The sequence below is a fragment of the Onychostruthus taczanowskii genome, unplaced genomic scaffold, assembly GCF_017590055.1.
Source record: "Onychostruthus taczanowskii isolate IOZ18803 unplaced genomic scaffold, ASM1759005v1 scaffold15, whole genome shotgun sequence".
In the NCBI taxonomy this organism is placed as follows: domain Eukaryota; kingdom Metazoa; phylum Chordata; class Aves; order Passeriformes; family Passeridae; genus Onychostruthus; species Onychostruthus taczanowskii.
Window position 1 is genome coordinate 7,034,158 of NW_024498685.1, and position 18,436 is coordinate 7,052,593.

At 40.3% G+C, this 18,436-nt stretch overlaps 1 protein-coding gene across 1 annotated transcript in view; it reads left to right on the forward strand.

Annotated features, from left to right (window-relative positions):
* LRP6 (LDL receptor related protein 6) overlaps positions 1-18,436 on the forward strand; it is a 118,480-nt gene that overhangs the window by 50,116 nt on the left and 49,928 nt on the right. The window contains exons 4-7 of the mRNA XM_041398578.1: positions 8,654-8,850; positions 9,588-9,719; positions 17,264-17,660; positions 18,139-18,310. Coding sequence (XP_041254512.1) covers positions 8,654-8,850; positions 9,588-9,719; positions 17,264-17,660; positions 18,139-18,310 — 898 coding nt within the window. The remainder of the gene's footprint in view (positions 1-8,653; positions 8,851-9,587; positions 9,720-17,263; positions 17,661-18,138; positions 18,311-18,436) is intronic.

The following is an 18,436-nucleotide window of genomic DNA, read 5'->3' on the forward strand; positions in this document are numbered from 1 at the left end:
TAATTTTATCTGGTGTCTCTAGCCTTTCTTGTTCCAGAGCTACTTCAGTGTTTCCTGCTGGCAGTTCTACTTTTTCAATCCTGTTTTGGTACTGACTTCTTTGCAGTTTCTCTCTTGCTGGTGATCTGTTGCACAGTGGTGTAAATATACTTGCGTTTGGTATTCCCTTTTTATTTTCATGGTGTTTATTCCCTGGTCTGCTGTGGGTTAACCTGGAGAATGAGTCTGAGGAGGTGCTGAATTTTCTTGGTGCAAGGGGCTGACCAGCCTTGTCTGTGCATACACAGCTGTGTCCAACAGCTGCCTCATGGCACAGAATTGAAATCACCTGAGTCCCAGCAGTTATCTCATTCCACAGTCAATTCTCTGGAATTACTTAAGCCTGGAATAAGGACCTGTATAGACAAGTAATTTAGATTTTTAGATCTACGAATTCTTTCTTATACAGCCATTAAAACCAAAGCAGTCCAATGCTTTAGGTTAAGTTTCTTTTTCAAATTCATACATTTCAGTATCAGGAATATGTCGTGGCAGTATGCTAATATATTACTATTGGGGGCAGAAAGGGAACTCATTCCTAGAAAGGAAAGCACATTTGACTTCCCTTAAGCACTCAGAGGCACAAACCAATTCTAACAGCACCTGTTTTTCCCTAGGCATGTGAGAAAGTTCTGAAGAGTCAAAAAGCAGTCAACATCTGTATCTAGGCATTTCGGTTTCATTTTTTATTCTTTGCAGTTGCATCATAAGCGGGGGAAAGAAAGAACTGCAGAAGTTAGGCTGTTCTACAGTGGGGTTTTATGGGGTGGTTTTTTTCTGCTGTGACCTCTTAGCCTCTGCCTGTATTAAGAAAAAAGATCTGGGGCTGTCCAAAGTGTTGGGTTTTTTTTTTTTTGTGTAGATACTGTCTTTGGCTATCCAACAAATTGAGCTTTTTCAATGTGATGTTTTACAGCTGTAATTTGTATTTTGTCTCTTAATTACTTTGTTCATCTTTTTCAGTAACTAATTCACAAATACTAGAAAAGAAAACACAGTTTCTAATTCTGCAGCTAATGCAAAAGCCTTTTAGATTTTCCTTTTCAGTGGAAAAAATCACCCCGCTGAACCACCCAAAATCCACAAAGCCTTTAGTCTTTTTTCCTAGCCATCTCCAACTCCTCAAAAAAAAAAAAAAAAAAGTAACCAACAAATAACTGCGCCTACAGTTCTCCACCACCACCTCTTAAGAGGGCTTATCAGTTAGGGTTTTTTTCCTTAAGAGGGAAGTGTGTGGGAAAACAAGATCATTATCAAGTGCCTAATCTAACTTAAACCAGACTCTGGTTTATTTAGAAACTGCCAGTTCTGATGATTTTTTTTCTTAGACCATTTTTCTAAATTGCTGTTTTAAATTTATACTTAGTTGGTTTGAGGTTTTTTGTTTCTAAAATTTTCTTGATCAGAACAGATTCTTTTATTCTTGTGATATGTTACTAGTTTTTCTGGTGCCTTATCTAATATCACCATGTCTGGGAAAATACATGCTTCTGGAAGCTGGCACTATTGAAATGAAAAAGGCAAATGGGTTACTGAAATACATATATCTTCATAAAAATGGAGTCTTCTAGATATGGATAATTTTGGTAACTTAGAAAAGGAAGCAGATGAGTAAAGATTTGATCTGTCACGTTTTTTACTGTTGCATGACAGGAGGTGGGAAAGAGCCTGTAGCAGGTAAGCAACTGTAAAAGCTCCATGTAAAGTAGGATGGCATAAGTTTTAATTGCTTTGGGAGAAATATTTGGTAGGAAGTAACATCCTTCTATAACAAAAAAAATCCAAACAGTTCAGAGAAAACTGACTTTGTGGAAGGAGTTCTCCCTAGAAATTCATGATATATTTCTAAATCTGTAAGAAACCCAAAACTTTTTTGTTCTTTTCATCTTACATTCTGAATATTAGCTCTCTACACCTGACACTACACAATAATTAAAACTTTTAAGATTTATGTCTCAGAGAAGTACTTCGATCTGAATCATAGAATATCCTGAGTTGGGAGGGACCCACAAGGATCATCGAGACCAACCCCTGGCCCTGCACGGACACCCCGACAGTCCCACCCTGTGCATCCCTGAGAGCGTTGTCCAAACGCTCCCGGAGCTCTGGCAGCCTCGGGGCCGTGACCATTCCCTGGGGAGCCTGGGCAGTGCCCGACACCCTCTGGGGGAAGAACCTTTCCTGATATCCAGTGTGAGCCTCCCCTGAGCCAGCTCCAGCCGTTCCCTGGGTCCTGTCCCTGGTCCCAGAGAGCAGAGCTCAGGGCCTGCCCCTCCTCTGCCCCTCAGGAGAAGCTGTGACTGCCATGTCTGCCCTCAGTCTCCTGCAGCAGAACAGACCAAGTGCCCTCAGTTGCTCCTCACACGGCTTCCCCTCAAGGTCCTTCACCATCCTCGTGGCCTTGTGACAGACATGAATCCTTGCTGTTTGCAGGGGTCTGGAAAGTGAAAGAGTACAATAGGCTGGTGGGGGGATTATGTAGAGAGAGAAATTAATGATAAGCCTTTATTTTGGGGTTTGGTGGAGTTTTTGTCACCTCTTCCAGTAGGACCGGAGTCACAGTGAGCCACTAAAGCTGTGTGCAGCATGACAGCTCTGGCAGTGTAGTACTCAGTTAAATATGCGGTAGAGTCATAAATTCGTGAGAAAACCTCTCTAGCAAATTTTACAGGGATGATTATGGTTCATTACCTGCTAGCCCTGGGATTTACTAGCCCTAGCTGCTCCAGTGTTGGGCTCATTAGAATAAAGACGAAGAGCAAAGAACGTGATGACTAATGCCCTTGATTTGCCAGTGAGAGAAAGGAACGAACAGTTTTTCATGTCAGAATGCAATAATTACAGAACAAAATTGATGCATAGAAGAGGTGGTTTTGTTTTTTTGCAGCTCTTGCCCTGCTCTTATCAGAGGGAACAGTTACTTTTTGTGGGACTAATTAAACAAAACTGAAATGCAGACAGCTCTCCTGTGAGTAGAGTCCCCAAGATAGGTTGGCCTGCTAAAGCAGTTCTTGAATTAATTTCCCCTTCCTTTACCCTGCAGCAGCAGTTCTAATTAATAAGTTAACACGTTACTGGCTGAAGGGAAATGCACTTACAAGGTCCCCCAGGAAGTGTTTGTGCTAATGAGATGGTTTTTGAGGCCACTGTAAGAAAACATACTTTCAGCAACTGTCAGAAAGCTGGGAAGCTCTTGCAAGAGGTGAATGTCTTTAAGTTTGCACTTAAGCATTGATTTTCCTAGCTCCTCTTTTCAAGCAGCAGCTCATGTCTGTCTGCCAGATGATTAGTTGCAGATGTGTTGAAACACTGAAAATACTGTATCCCTGCATTTATAAGAGGATTTTTTTCTGTATTTGCCTATAATGTGTACAGTACATGACATTATGTATGAGGTATAAAATCTCATGTTCTGTTTATATCTTTCTGTCTATTTCTGTGTGATAAAATTGCTTAACACCTTCAAGCAATGAAGAAGAACCAGTCAGTGGTGAGAAGCCTGTTTCAATAGCTCACCAACACAGGCCAGTGCAGAAGTCAAATAATACCCTAATTAAAACTGCAATAGAATCCTGCATAAACAGAATTAATTAGATTATTTGGACATAGAGCTAGGTTGAATTTCTTGGTTCTTCCCCAAGGTACTTCTGAAAACAAAAATGCTGGAAAAGTGGAGCTTCAAAATATCTGTTTGCCTGAAAAATGACCCACAGAATGACTTCATTTCTCAACCATAATTTGATTTCTAATTGACTTTTTCAGACTTTCATTGCAGGTGGGATTTGAAATGTCACGGCTAGACCTGTTTGTTATATATTCTTTCTGGAAACACGTGGCAATTGTGGCTTAAAGAAGTGGCAAAAGGCAAAAACACTTCAGTCTGAAAATAGAGCATTATATCCCACAAATCATGTTTCTTGCTTAGCTAATTAAAAGCAGGCTTGTCTTCAGATAGGAATATTTGGACAAGCAGTCATGGTAAAAATACATACAAATGCATGACTTTTCTGAGTTTGTGTTGCAAATGTTTTTGTTAGGTGGGCAGGAGAGGAGATCCTGTGAGCTGAGGGAACCAGAGCTCCCTGCCCTCCTTGTGGCAACCCTCGTGTAGTGTTTTGTGGGTGCATCTTCATCTTTGATCCTGCTCCATCTGATTCATGCTCTGAGTGCTTTGGCCACTTGCTAACACTTCCACTTGTCACAAGCTGAAGATGTGTAATTCCTGCAATTTTGTTAATACTCAAAGCATTAAGCATTCTGTAGATGGCAAATAAGGTTTTGTTTAAAATATTTTAATTTGCTTCATGCAAACTTCTTATATGCTTTCTTTAATGTTTTGAGCACTAAAAGCAGATTTTTTTCCCCCTTTCTAATAGCCTGGGAGATGGTAATAGGTATGGGATCACCCATAGGGACACTGGAGAAATGGAGTGAAACATAAATGTCAAAAATGCTTGCACCCTGCCCTGGAGACAGAAGACAGGCAGCCTCAGAGGTCACCTGAAAGGAGTTTTGCTGCTGTGAAGCTGCAGTGTTAATGGTTTAGAGACATACAGGCCAGAACATCTAAAGTACCCCAGGTTTTCTGCAGGTGTTCTGATCAGGTCTTGAGATTAGAAAACTGTAATGCAGCAAGAATAAAAGGCAGTTGGTTCATGGATAGTGTTTACTTTTATGGAGAAATGCTGTTATGCTTGGATATAAAACATCTGTTAATATTCTAGGGGAAAAAATAGTTATTATATTTTAAATCTAAATTATCCTGATTATTGCTGGCTTTCTTTTGGTGACCTGAATTACTAAATTTCATAGTTATAACATAGCTTTGAATGCCAGTATTAGTTGAAAAAGAAATAAAGGCAGACTGAGGAAATCCTGGTTAAAATAAAGGGTATTAATTTAATATTTTGTGGTCATTTTGCTGTTAATTTTTATTTCAACTGAGTTTTGTCTTTGTCTGAAATTCATATTATCCTGAAGAAAAAGCTTTTTTGACATTGTTTATATAAAATTGGATAGACTGTCTATGAAGTTTCATGTATCCTGTTTCAGAGTTCGGTAACTCCCTTTGTAATTCCTGCTTAAACTTGTTTATTGTTTGTTTCCTTTACTTCACTAAGTTTTTCACAGGACTCTTTACCAGAATAAGAATGTAACAAAGGTGAATATATTTAAATCAGATCTATATTTTCTCCAGACAGTAGAAAACTCTACCATAGCAAATATTTATTGTAATGGCATCTCTGATTACCATGATGATAAACAGTTGTATTTGGGAAAAATTATATTTAACACAGACTGAAATTAATTTCTGTGGAAACTGCTTGTTTTCGCTCTGTGTTTCTCTCCTCACCTTCCTTCTCTGCTGTCCCTTCACTCATTTCCTTCCCAGCCAACTCAATAGAGACTGTGGCCTTTTAAATGTCAATCACCATCCAGATTTTTAAGGCAAATTTATGTGATTATATGTCTGGTGCAGGGAAGATTATTAAAGTTAGTGTGTGCTTAGTTCCATCTAATATAGAGCCAATTTGCATCTTGCTGAGGCCCTGGAGATGTCTCCTGAATGAATAACATTGCTTCTTATCCCCAGCTCTCACTTTCCCATTGTCTCTGGCGTCTCTTTAAACAAGACTAATGACACAAGTGCAGCAGTCTGAAGGAGCCAAGGAGCTTGATGAAGGATAATAGGGTGGAGTGCCTTTTGCTGTCCTGTCTGTCACTTGTTGCAGTGAAGCCTGGCCTGGTAGTGTAGCTGCCAGCAAGGAGCTGTCAGTTCCCATCAGCCCAACTGCACTGTACCTGGAACCCATCAGGGCCAGGAATGTGGAGACCTCTGTGCTCCCTGACCCTGTATGGGTGCTTCTGAACCACCCTGGAGGTGGGAGGCACCTGCTGCCTTCACATTTTAACAGCAAATAATCGGTCTGGGCAGAAGTCAGGACCCCTCGTCTTGCTCACCACAAGTAGAGCTCTGCAGTTCCTAGTGCAGGTCGTGCTGGAGTACAGCTGTTCATAGCCACCATCAGAAGGCCATTTCTTTCTCCCTCTTGTCTTCCTTTTCTTGTTTTTTAATATCTGGGCTCTCCAGCCTCTTCCTCCTGCTCCTCATTTAGGGTGTGGAGACTCATTGAGCTCAATTCAAGCCACTGTTTCCATGCTGGCGCACATCATGGGGCTGCTGTTGAGCAGGGCTGCAGGTGGGGCCTGTGGAGGATTTCCAAGGGGGAAAAAGCCCTGCTAGTTTTGCTGGTTGGAAGTGAACTATCACCTTGTACTAGCCTGCTGGAAACAAAGATTACAGAGTACATGTTACTGGTAATACTGATCTTAATGAGATGTGAGAAATACACACTTGTGTTTGGGCCCAAAGCCATCTTCATGCATTGCAACCTTATATCTGCTGAGAAAAATGATGCAAGTTGAGGACTAATTGCTTCAAGACTGTGACTGACAGCACAGTCAAATGAAGGGCTTCTGAATCTCTCCAGATAAGGGCTGGTTTAAATAAGGGTCACAGTTCACCTGATGCATTGTCATATGAATAGAGGGTTGTCTGAAATTTAGGAATGTTTAACAGCAGCTATTGTACTCAAAGATTTATTCCCACTACTGGTGGGTATAAATCACATGCAAAATTCCTCTTTGTGTTTTTGTTTTTTTGTTGTTTTTTTTTGGTTGGTCAGTTTTGTTTTAAAGTTAGTTAGTCAGAATGCTTCATAAAAATGTGGCTTCTCTTGTTATGGGAATGCTGTCTTTGGTGCAGGTTTGGTTATAAGTGAGAGTTTTGGTTTTTGATTGCTTCTGTTTCATATGACAAAATGTCGTATGTGTCATTTGTCAAATGTTGTACAATATGTCATACATAAAGACTTCATCTCCTGGCCTGCTCTAAGCTAAAATTCAAATCTGAAGATATTTAGGTTTTGGGGGTAGGGTTGGTTAAAATGTTTGCAGGTTTAGGATGCCTTTATATTTGGTATGGTACCAGAATATGTTGTGTCATTCTGGCTTCACTGTTTGGCTGGCAGGTTTCAGCTTTAAATTATGTTACAATGGTCTTTTGTAAGATGCTAAGTTGGTGCATTTAATTAGAAGCAAATATATACCTGACTCCAGATAGAGATAAGAAGGAAAAGATACTATGTCCTACTTTTGAGTGCAAAATACCAAGAAATAGAAGATTTCATTTCCTGTAGAATTGGAACACTAGAGTGATAAGCAAGGGAATCTATAGGAAAAAAAATATAAAAGCTTTCAAGATAATGCATCTTTTTCCAGAAGCTAAGGTGAAAGGACTGTAATGACTATAGCTTCTTTGTATTCAGAAGACACCTTCAAGCTTCTTGCTTTAATATACTCTTCTGTTACATTTTAACAGCAAATATTTGGAAAATAAGAGTATTTTTGTCATCTGGTAAACCACTTTAGTTAGACTTATTTCCAGAAGTCATACCTGTGGTGTGGGGGTGTTTTCTCAGTAAATGTATGGATGATTACTGTCTGCCCTGCAAGAAGAAAAATGGGAGGCTGGTGTTCATAGTGGGCCTCACTCTGAAGGAGTAGCAGGGCTGTGTGTCAATCCCTTGTGCTCCAGTTCAGGACAGGGATGGTGATCCCCACTGTTCAGAAGGACCTTGCCTAGGTGGGAACACACTTCCACTTAGGCAGTTAAGAAGAAAGGAGGTGAGAAGAAGCACTCCTGTAAGTGGTACTTGTGTGGTGGCCATGCTTTGTGTTGGTCCAGATGACCTCTGTAGTCCTCTCCATCTTAAACTTTTCTGTAATTCTGAATAAAATAAAAATAAGACTTGAGCTACTTAATTCCTGTTCTGAGGATTTTAGGTACAGATAATTAGTTTCTACATCACAAGAATCTGGAAAAAGTGTCTTCAGTAATGTTTGTGCTGCATTTTTTGTGATGGCTAATGAGCATGTCTTTGTATATATACATAAAATATATGAGTATATGCTTTAATTTTGTTTGTGAACCTGGAGAGAGGCAGTGACCCAGTTTGCTCAGAAATTATATCATTACCGTGGCAGAAAAATCACTAGAACTCTGTTTAATGGCACTGCTTGTAGTAAAAACAATAGCTTAATAATTATCATAATAATGGAAGTAACTTTAAGGATTTCTTTAGAGTGAAAAACTACTTTGCAGTATTTTTTTGATGGTTGAAAAGAGGAAGTGGAAGAGATGGATGGATAGCTAATTGACCAGTTTGTCTCAGTGTGAAATCTGCTGAGGCTGGAATTGGTGGACATGGTGTACCAGCAGGTAGCAGTCAGACTTGCATAAAATCAGCTGGGGTTCATGTGGTGGCAGAGAGCCCTCCAGGCATGGACTGTTCAAGAGATGAAAAGTACCAACAGATCTCTGTAAGGATTTCAGTTAGCATCTCTTGGGCTTCTCAGCATCAGTAGGCAGCCTGAAAATAGTATTCCAGTGTTGTTCCTTCATATCATTCCCCAAAGCATTTGTTTCCCAGAAATAAATAAATACAAAGTTCTGATCAACAGTACCCAAACTTCTTTTCACGGAAGCTTTGTTCAAGCAAAACTGTCACATGAATTGTGTCTGAGCATTCATTTTCTCCCTGTGCTCTATTAGGCAAGCAGTGGTTAAAGGCTCCCTTCCACATCCCTTTGCTTTGACACTGTTTGGGGACACGTTGTACTGGACTGACTGGAACACACATTCGATCTTGGCCTGCAGCAAGTACTCCGGGGAGGACCTGCGTGAAATCCATTCCAACATCTTCTCTCCCATGGATATCCATGCCTTCAGCCAGAAGAGGCAGCCAAATGGTAAGCTGTCTTGCTGTCCTTTTTTAATTGCAATCTGGAACTGATTTGCAAAAATCCTAATTAGTCTTTCTGTATGGCGCTGGGTGGCTTCACCCACGTCATGATGCAATTTTTCCAGTGCAGAGAACAGCAGAAGACCCAAAGGGAAACCAGATATTCTCTACATTTTTTGCAGGGATTTTTAAGTGCAAGAAAACCCCCCATCTCTTACTTTTTTTTTTTCTGCCTGACACGTTTATGCTCTTGTATTTTTCTGTTTCCTGTACCATAACTACAGGTAACACAGTATTTTTATTTTTCTAAGTGGTAGTTCCTGAGTGGAAAGTAGTGTTAATTTGGCAGATGATATTAAGCAGGACTAGCTCTGTGTAGTAACCACTGTCTTAACCATTGTGTTAATTTACTGTATTTGTATTTTGTTTTTATATATACATTCAGCACCAGTATGCTGAAGAGTTTGTAAAATGAGAAGAGCAGAGCTGAAACAAAGTTCTTGTTTAGAGCTAAGTGCTACTTTCCCAAGAAGGGAAACATTCAACATCCCTGCATTTTGGTACCATAAGTACCCCACTACTCAACACTTGGAAGTAATTTTTACTTGTTCTGTGTTTATCATTTCCTCCTTTAATCTGTGTTGCTGCCACTGATTCTACCACTCAAATGCTGTTGTGTCTTAACACATGATATGAGGTCATTCGTTATCAGAAGCATTAATCTGTGTGATTTATGTTTAACAGCTACAAACCCATGTGGAACTAATAATGGTGGCTGCTCCCACTTGTGTTTGATGTCTCCTACCAAGCCCTCTTATCAGTGTGCATGTCCCACTGGTGTGAAACTTCTTGAGAATGGAAAGACCTGCAAAGATGGTAGGCTTTGTTTTTAAAAAATCCTTTAGATTAAACACAAAGTAGCTATTGGAGGGAAAGGGGTTCTTCTAGTTGCACTATGTGAATGATGCACATTAGGGGTGGCAAATTCTGAAACTATGTATGCTTTTGCAGTACAGATAAAAGTGATTAAAAATTCCCTCTACATTTTAAAAAGGAAGAATTCTCGTGACCAAAGGGCAGGTTATCTCCAGTTATGAAATCTAAGTTGCAGTTCTGTCTCTGTGACTAACTCCCTGCAAGTTTTGGGGGGCTCTGTTGTTGCTTTTTCTTAGAGAAAAAGATACCTCCGTCCCTGTTGTCTCTAAAATATTTCTGACATTGATCATGAAGTATTTGGCTAATTAGATTGTACAACAAGTCCCTTTTATTTTTTTTTTAAAGTCTGATGTCCATTTATTATACACACTTATGCCTGACATCTCTCTGAAAATAATGACGTGTTTTTAGAGGTGCTGAAAGCCCTGAAAGTCAAGACATGATCAAGATTTGGGGCTGCAAGCTCTGACCCAAAACTGCTTTTAGTTTCTCATTGTGGGCTAATATACATGATTTTAAATTGTTATATTTTGTAAGTGTAGGTCTTGTGATGTGTTGTGGTTGCTGTAGTACACTAACAGGCTCAAAATTAACACTGGGAGATAATTAGCTGGATCATAAATAACCATCTTTCATACAGATCATCTCCCTAGGACAGAAGTAAATAGAGGAAGAAATGATACAGCAGAGCTTAGTGTAAATAAGCCAAATAAAATGGGTTCAGAAATACTATTTTAATTGGAGTTTTATATTTTAAAAATTATTTCAGGTTTGTCAGCTATGTTCAGAATTTTCTTTAATTTCATGCTATTTCATGCTCTCTGTTGATTATTTTTGTGTGTCTCTGTGAACCTTGTTAAAATAAATTGCTGCTTTTATGTGAAAAACAGCTCCCAATTTAGCCTGGCAGGATTGTTTATAAGACTTTCCCAATACACAAACAAGATGTTTTTCTTCCATTTCCCTTGGTGTAAGGAGAAGCTTTAATAATACTGCTCTGGGTTGGTTGTATGTATTGAGAATGTGACACAAATCCATGTGCTTTTTCAAAAATACTTGATATGCACAGATAAATTCCAGTGTATCAAAGTAAATTATGAAGGGTAAGTAGAAGAATGGTATTAAAAATCCGCCCCAGAACCTTATTAAAAGGATTTTTCAAGCAGAGATATTCAGAATCATCAATTCACTTTTTTAGCCATTTCTTATGTCTCAGAATTTATAACTGTTGCTCTTTTCTCCCACTCCCTGAACACGAGAAACCAAATTTTATGTTCCCAGTCAGCCATAATATGCATTTGATTTACAGAATATAAGCCCCCACTGTACTAGAAATATTGTTAACCAAGTTGCTACAGTATTTTGTCCAGTTGTATGCAAAAAACGTTATACAGGAACATTTCTCTTATGCTTGTCAATATCATGTTGCATTTTAAACCATCGTTCTGCTGCTTTATCTTTTGGCACATTCTGCCTCTGCCTTTTCAGAAGAAAAAGGGTGGGAAGAGGGGGGAAAATTGAGACTGTTTATTTAACTCGGTCTTAGAAAGGAGACAGCACATAACCCAGATGAAACAACCTACTCAAATTATTCATCAGGTCCATTGGTTTTGTGCAGCTTTGATCCTGTGCAGGGCTAATTTCTGACACACTCATGCAAGAAGTTCAGCATTTAGAGCTGAGCATGCCCCAAAACAGTGATTTTTTTTCTTTTTTTTCACTCCTCTCTCCCTGAGGGGAGGTGCAGATCCCTAAGACTTTGGGCTTTTGTGAGTGACCTACAACTTTGCAGAGCTCTTCAAGGCACAGATCCCCTGGAACTCCTTCCTGTAGGTGCAAAGGCTGCAATTATTGATTTGGGGGAGGGAGGAGAGCATGGCACTTGAACAGAGGCAGAGTAGCCATAGAGCAGAGTTCAAGATGTAAATGTGGACTTGTCTCTGTGGGAACTTCCTTTCTTAGGCTCCTCCAGGACCCCTGGGAAGTAAATTTGTTTTCTCATTTTCAGGCGTGCAGAGGTGGGGGATTGATTCTGGTTTCTTCGGCTGTTTTTTTCTTCTTGTACCTGCCTGTTCTCTGTATCTGCTGTGAAAGTAGAGTGGAACCCTGAGAACTGAACATTTTTACTTCAGCTAGTTTCAGTACACATCTGTAATGCTGCAGTGCTGATTAAATCTCCATATGCAATTAGAATGTGTACATGACCACCGTGGGAGAGACTGGTGACTGATAAGTGAAGAAAGGTGAAAAATTAGGCTGAGTTTCTCTTATTTAAGATGATTTTGTCTTCTAGCAGTAGACTAAAATCAGACTGGTTCCTGAACCAAATTGTTTCATGGTGAAATGAGCCTCTTTGAGGAGAGAGCTTTATTTCATGCTGTGCTGTGGAGAATACTGGGCTGCCCTGGAAGGATTTTGATGGGTGAATTTTGAGTGTGTGTTTGTGGTGTTTGCAGTGCTTTGGCATTGACAGATGATGCTGGCAGCCAAAGGTGAGGCTGGCTGACCCTCCCTGAGCAGTTTCCATGACAACCTAGCATTTTTGAATAATCTTGGTTTATAGGAAATCTTTTCCTCCCTTGCCTTTCTCCCAGTGCTAGTTTCTCCATTTTTTTTAGGGCTTTTTTTATCATACCTTCGAGGAGTTTTACTATTTCTGGTAAGATCTGTGAATACAATAACACACACACATTCCAATTTTGAAAGATTTCTCCACAGTGTTTCAGGAAGGAATGATACCTCAGAATAAAACTAACTATTTTTCTGATACCTGATAATACAAACCAAAACAGTGAAGTATACTGAGATGTGGGCTTCTAGCAAGGTTTTAGCTCCCCCATTGCCTAGGTGAAAGTTTGTAAATCCCTATCCCTCAAGCACAAGAGAGGCAAAGTAAGTTATTTCATGGCCAGATAGTCCTCTATCAGTAACATGTGGAGCAAAGAGTCTTTTCTGAGCACCCAGACAGGACTTGGGTCTTCTGCTAGTGAGCTTTTACCACCTTGTGTCATATTCTTGGTAATGTATTGTTCTTCTGCACAACATACTGGAATTTGTTTTTCAGTATTGTGTGTTCTGCTGTTCTGAGTTTGGCAGTGCTACATTCAAATGATCTTTTAATAGTTGTAAGACAAACCTGAATTTTCTGATATAAACGAGTTTGTCATTGGAGTTAGATTCTTACTGGTGCTTGAAGATCTCTGTCCATGTGCTCAGCTTCTGTCTTTCCCTGTAAGGAGTTTGACTTGTGTCCTACAGCTGCTTCTGCCAATAGTGAAAGGTGGTTTAAACTGAGAAAACCAGTGGTGACTTCAGCTGAGCAAGGAGGTGTGAGTTGCTTCACGAAGAAAAAGCAGTGCTTCACACTTTGATTTCAGCCTTGCTTTGGTCATTCTGTTCTCTTCCAGAAGAGTCTTTAATTTGCCCATCGATACTCACATCCTGTTTCCCTGGTAGGCCTGGAGGCAGGAAGCAGGATTTTGCACTTCCTTTTGCAATTTAGGGCTGCCCACTGCCTAATTTGCTTTGTCAGAAATAGCCAGGATTCTGATTTGACAGCACAGATCAGGATGTTAGTTTCACACCTTAATTCTTTAATTTCTTTTAAGGGAAATAAGAAATATATAATTAATTGCAGATGCATATTCTTTTGCCTTTGTAGTTTTAAGGTTGAGCTTACATGAAAAACTCTTGTTTATATTGCTGTATCAGGGACTCTTTCACAATAGTGACTTCAAAACTGGAAATATTTAGGAATTAATTGTTTTGGTCAAATGTGAAGTAATTCTATTTGGGATGTATTAATAATCGTGATTTCTCAGATACAGGGAATGCATTATACATGCCTTGGGTCTAGCACTTCTTGTGTATGCATTCCTGAGCATGTGTCTGTGTAGCTCAGCAACCACTGATAGTTTTAAAGTTCAATAACTTACAAATGACTGAGGCCTGTATATCATTGAGAAGATGTAATTAATTATAAAGGTTAGAAGGGCATTGGACTTAAAGCTGTGCCCTTGCGTGTATCTTCGTGCTTGCTCTGATTCACCCTTTCTCCCCTTTCTCTTGACTTTAGCTATCACACAGATTTAAATTATTTAGAATTTTAACAGTGAATTTTTGAGGCAAGCATTAGTTCCAGTACTAATGTAATGCACCGTCTGTGAGCTTGTAATCCCAGCTTTCAAAGTGCTTAATAAAAGTAGGCTAAAGCTCTCAAAACTAAGAGTCTGGAGTAGTAAGGCTTATATGTCCATATTTAGACAAGTAAGGGACTTGGCTTTCAAAAAATTGCTAACTCTCTTGAATATCCTGTGACTTGAGACACTGCTAAAAAGAATTTTGAGCTTAGTCCACAAGTTGAATGGTTTAGAAACAGAGAGAAAACTGCCTCAGGTCTGCATATGTGTGTGAGATCAGAGTTCTGGCTGCCGCCTCCATGTGCCCTTTGAAAGCATCTAAGCCAGCTGAGGTTTGAGGAGTTTCATACGTTTGTGACTTGTTCCAGTTCCCCTAATAAGTGCTGATAATTTTTTTTAAAAGCCAAAAATAAAGTTATGCTTGCATGCAGCCTGCATTGTCTTTTTCTTCTTTCGAAATACGATTCTGTACTCATGATATTCTCTCCCTCATACTCATCATTAGAGGCTTGATTTTTCTTAGGCAAGGCAAGAGGTCTGGAGATCCTGCTGTCATCTTAGCTTTTGCTTCATAACTGATCTTTGGAGTAGAAGTGGACAAAATTGATTGGTTTTGTCATGTGCTGGCGCCCTCGAGCATCTTCTGAGTGGTGATCAGTGGCTATAGCCAGGTAAACTTTGCACAGCTGGTGTTTGCCACACTTCTGAGACCACCTGGAGTTCTTTTCCCCGCTGTTATCAAGGCGCTAATGGGATCAGTCTATAAATACGCCCAGCTCTTGCTATTGTCAGGACAAGCCTGGAGCTATTCAGGGCGATCTTTCCCTCAACCTGCCTGGAGGTGTGGTGCTTCTCTGCTGCTCGGTTTCTTTTTCCTGAGCAGAATGACTGCTGATCTAACTAAGCAGCTGAGGTGTTGGTTTGCAAATGTTTGGGTAATAGCTCTGAAGCAAGCTTTAAACTTTTTATTGCCTGGTTGGAGGGCTCAGGGCTGGTGTTTGATGGAGGGATTGGAATGCTGGCAAAGCCGCCAGATAAGGACCATGAAATTCTTAGCTCGGGGTTCCAGAGTCCAACACGGGTTAGCTGAAAGCCAGTCATTTCCCAGTGCTGAATTAAAGCTTAAACACAGTGGGTTGTTTGACTAAACCAATGTTGCAGGCTGAAAGCAGCATACTGAAGTTGTTGAAATGGGTCGTCTTTGGGGAGAATGGGAAGGTCAATTTCAAGGGTGAGTTCGAGCAAGGGTATGGCTATACTGAACTGAGTCTTTCTGGAAACCTGGCTTTGGCTCTTTAAAATGAGTGTCGACTTCAGCCAGAGCACACAAATTATTTTTAAATTATGCCGTACACTATTTCTGTATATGGTAGACAATTTATATATTTTGAACTCTGAGGTTAGGGCATTTGCTCAACCTTAGGTTTACTTGATAATGCAAAAAAATATAAAATATGTTTGTCATTATTATTATGTTTATGATTATGTTTAAAAATCAGGTTGGATAAATGACTTTGAAGTTGCTAAGAAAATGTAGTAGAGGTTTCTTTCTTCCTTCAACCTAAATTGTAGGGATTAGTACATACTAAGACTTTCTGTTAACATAGTGCACCTGTCTGCTTGAATCTTGATGCTGAATTTTTTTGTTGTACATAAAGACTGCTATGTCAAGATTAATTGCTTCTGTAATTATAAAAACAAACCCCCCTCTAACTGACCTTTTTTCCATTGGCTGTGTCTCATGCTTTACAGTATTTTGAAGGATACATAGGCATGTAATTACAGGTTCCCCTCTCCTGATTAATTAATGCATAAGAGTTACTCGCTGGAAGAACAGTTGAGTAGTGTGCACATATATTTCTGAACACAAGGTGTTTTAGGGCAGAGGGTCCCAAAGCTGATCTTAGTGCATTCTGGACTACCAATCAGAAACACTTGTAATAATATCCTCAACTTCAGTTGTTGAAAGGTGCTGTTTCCTGCAGCACTGTGAAAGTGTCTTAGAGGTTTTTAACACCTAAAACTTGCTGTAAATGAAGCAGTGGCTGCCTTGGCATATTTCCAAGGTTTAGCATGCAGTGAGGTTTCAGCTAGCACCGACATCAATCACTGTCTTTTTTTTTTTTAAAACAAATTTTGCATCAGACACCAAAATTCTTCTTTCATCACCAACTTACTTCAGTTTTAGCTCTTTCAGTCTTCTAGCTCTTATTTATCCCTCTTACACATCAAAATCGGGACACGGACACAATGTGGCTTGGCGATTGATCCTTTTCACTGCATGTTCATGCATTTGTTTTCCTAAACCTTCTCCACCCTCCCCCTCATCCTCCATCAGTCCTGCCAAAGCCCGTCCTCTCACTCTTTGAGGAGAGCCATTGCATCACACTTTCCCTGCAATTATACATGCATTTTTCACCTTAGCCCAGGCTTCCCTCGGGCCTGAGCTGCTCTTATCTCCCTAGGACTCCAAACTGATAAGCCAGTTTAATTGGAATGGGGTGTGGTGGTTGTTTATCCTTCATTACCTTGAAAACTGGGGACATAGAATAGAAAATTAAATGAAAATGAATTAGATTAGACAATAAGTGCAACTGCCATTGACAGTACCATTAAACATGCTGTGTTGCCTATGTCTGCAGTGCAAGCTGATCTTGGTCATTTATTGTGATTCTGACTTTTGACCCAAAAACCAGCAAGGTTTTTGTGTGCTTTGGCTCAAAATTACCTTATAAGACACTGTTATTTATCTTCATGTCTTCAATAAGCTTATTCTTAGCAAATGTGGGAGAAAGTGACAGCCCTCCTGCTCTGCATAGTCATGGCACAGTGGTCTGTTCCCAAATCTGACTCCTCCAATTAGAGTTTCTCAAAAGAGGTTTACTCATGGTGTTCTCTGCTACATGTTGAAACATACAGCTTGTTTGTCATGGTTGTCCTCTCACCAACAGCAGCAAACAGTCAGTAAATAATTAATTTCTCATCTAAGAGGTTGCAGGCCATCTGTTGATGTGCATAAAATAACAGCATAATTGCTGCATATCTGTTTCAGTAATTTGGAGGGAACAATATGGGTAGAGAATATGTGCAACATGATACATTCTGGGAAAGGAAAGGACCACTGAATTTTCTCTGTAAACACATCTGACTTGTTCTGAAGAAGAATGAGCAGAGACATTGTGAGCAGCTTGGAGTGGAATTCTCTGCTGGTACCCAGCAGTTTGGTTAGGTCCTGTGAAATCAAGGTAGTTAGACCACACTGTTGGGAAAGAACAGACTGAGGTTCCCTGTTTCCAGACCTCTTGCACAGTGTTTCCAAGGAGTTTGTTTGTCCTGTTCCTGCAGGTGCCACTGCGCTGCTGCTCCTGGCCCGCCGGACGGACCTGAGGCGCATTTCCTTGGACACGCCCGATTTCACGGACATCGTGCTGCCGCTGGAGGACATCCGCCACGCCATCGCCATCGACTTCGATCCTCTGGAAGGATACATCTACTGGACGGACGACGAAGTGAGGGCCATCCGCCGCTCCTTCCTGGACGGCTCGGGCAGCCAGTTCGTGGTCACGGCGCAGATCGCGCACCCCGATGGCATCGCTGTGGACTGGGTGGCCCGCAACCTGTACTGGACGGACACCGGCACGGACCGCATCGAAGTCACCAGGCTTAATGGCACCATGAGGAAAATCTTGATATCAGAAGACCTGGAAGAACCCAGAGCTATTGTGCTGGATCCCATGGTTGGGTGAGGAGCTGTTTGTGAGCATTTTTTAAAGTATTGGTCACGCAAAGAAGATACCTTTGTCTGCTTCTGTGTAGATCATGGGGTGCAGTGATAAACTCCTGAGCTTTCCAAATGAAAATACTGGGATTCTCTGAAAGTTAAGGCTCTGAGACACAAGCACTGCTGCTCTATTTTGACCTCCTGGGTGTCCATATTTTATTATTTTTAAAAATATTTTTGTGGACTGCGTGAATTGACTTGTTTATTCTAGCTAATAGCACTGATTATATTGTCTTTCTGAGCAGACTGATACAGGAATTTTGTGTGTTTACATGCCAATTCTTTCTGAATGGTTTAGGCATTCTTACCTAGCTAAGGAAATATTTTTGGATTAGGGATGTAATTTTCTGCATGCCATGTGGTTTTGGGGAAGAGTAGTCCAGAAGAAGCTATAAGAATAGTGGAAGTTTGGATTAATAAGGTTTTGTTTCCTTTGCAGGTACATGTACTGGACTGACTGGGGAGAAATCCCAAAGATTGAGAGGGCAGCACTGGATGGCTCAGACAGAATTGTGCTGGTGAACACCTCGCTTGGCTGGCCAAATGGGTTGGCACTGGATTATGCAGAAAGCAAAATATACTGGGGAGATGCCAAAACAGACAAAATAGAGGTTTGTAACTGTATCTGCATTTTTTATTCCATGAAGTTATAGAATGAAGTTTTGCTTTTCTAGTTGTTCATATTCTGATACAGCCAGAAAGAGTGATGGGATGGTGGTTGAGTTGTGCTTTAAGAA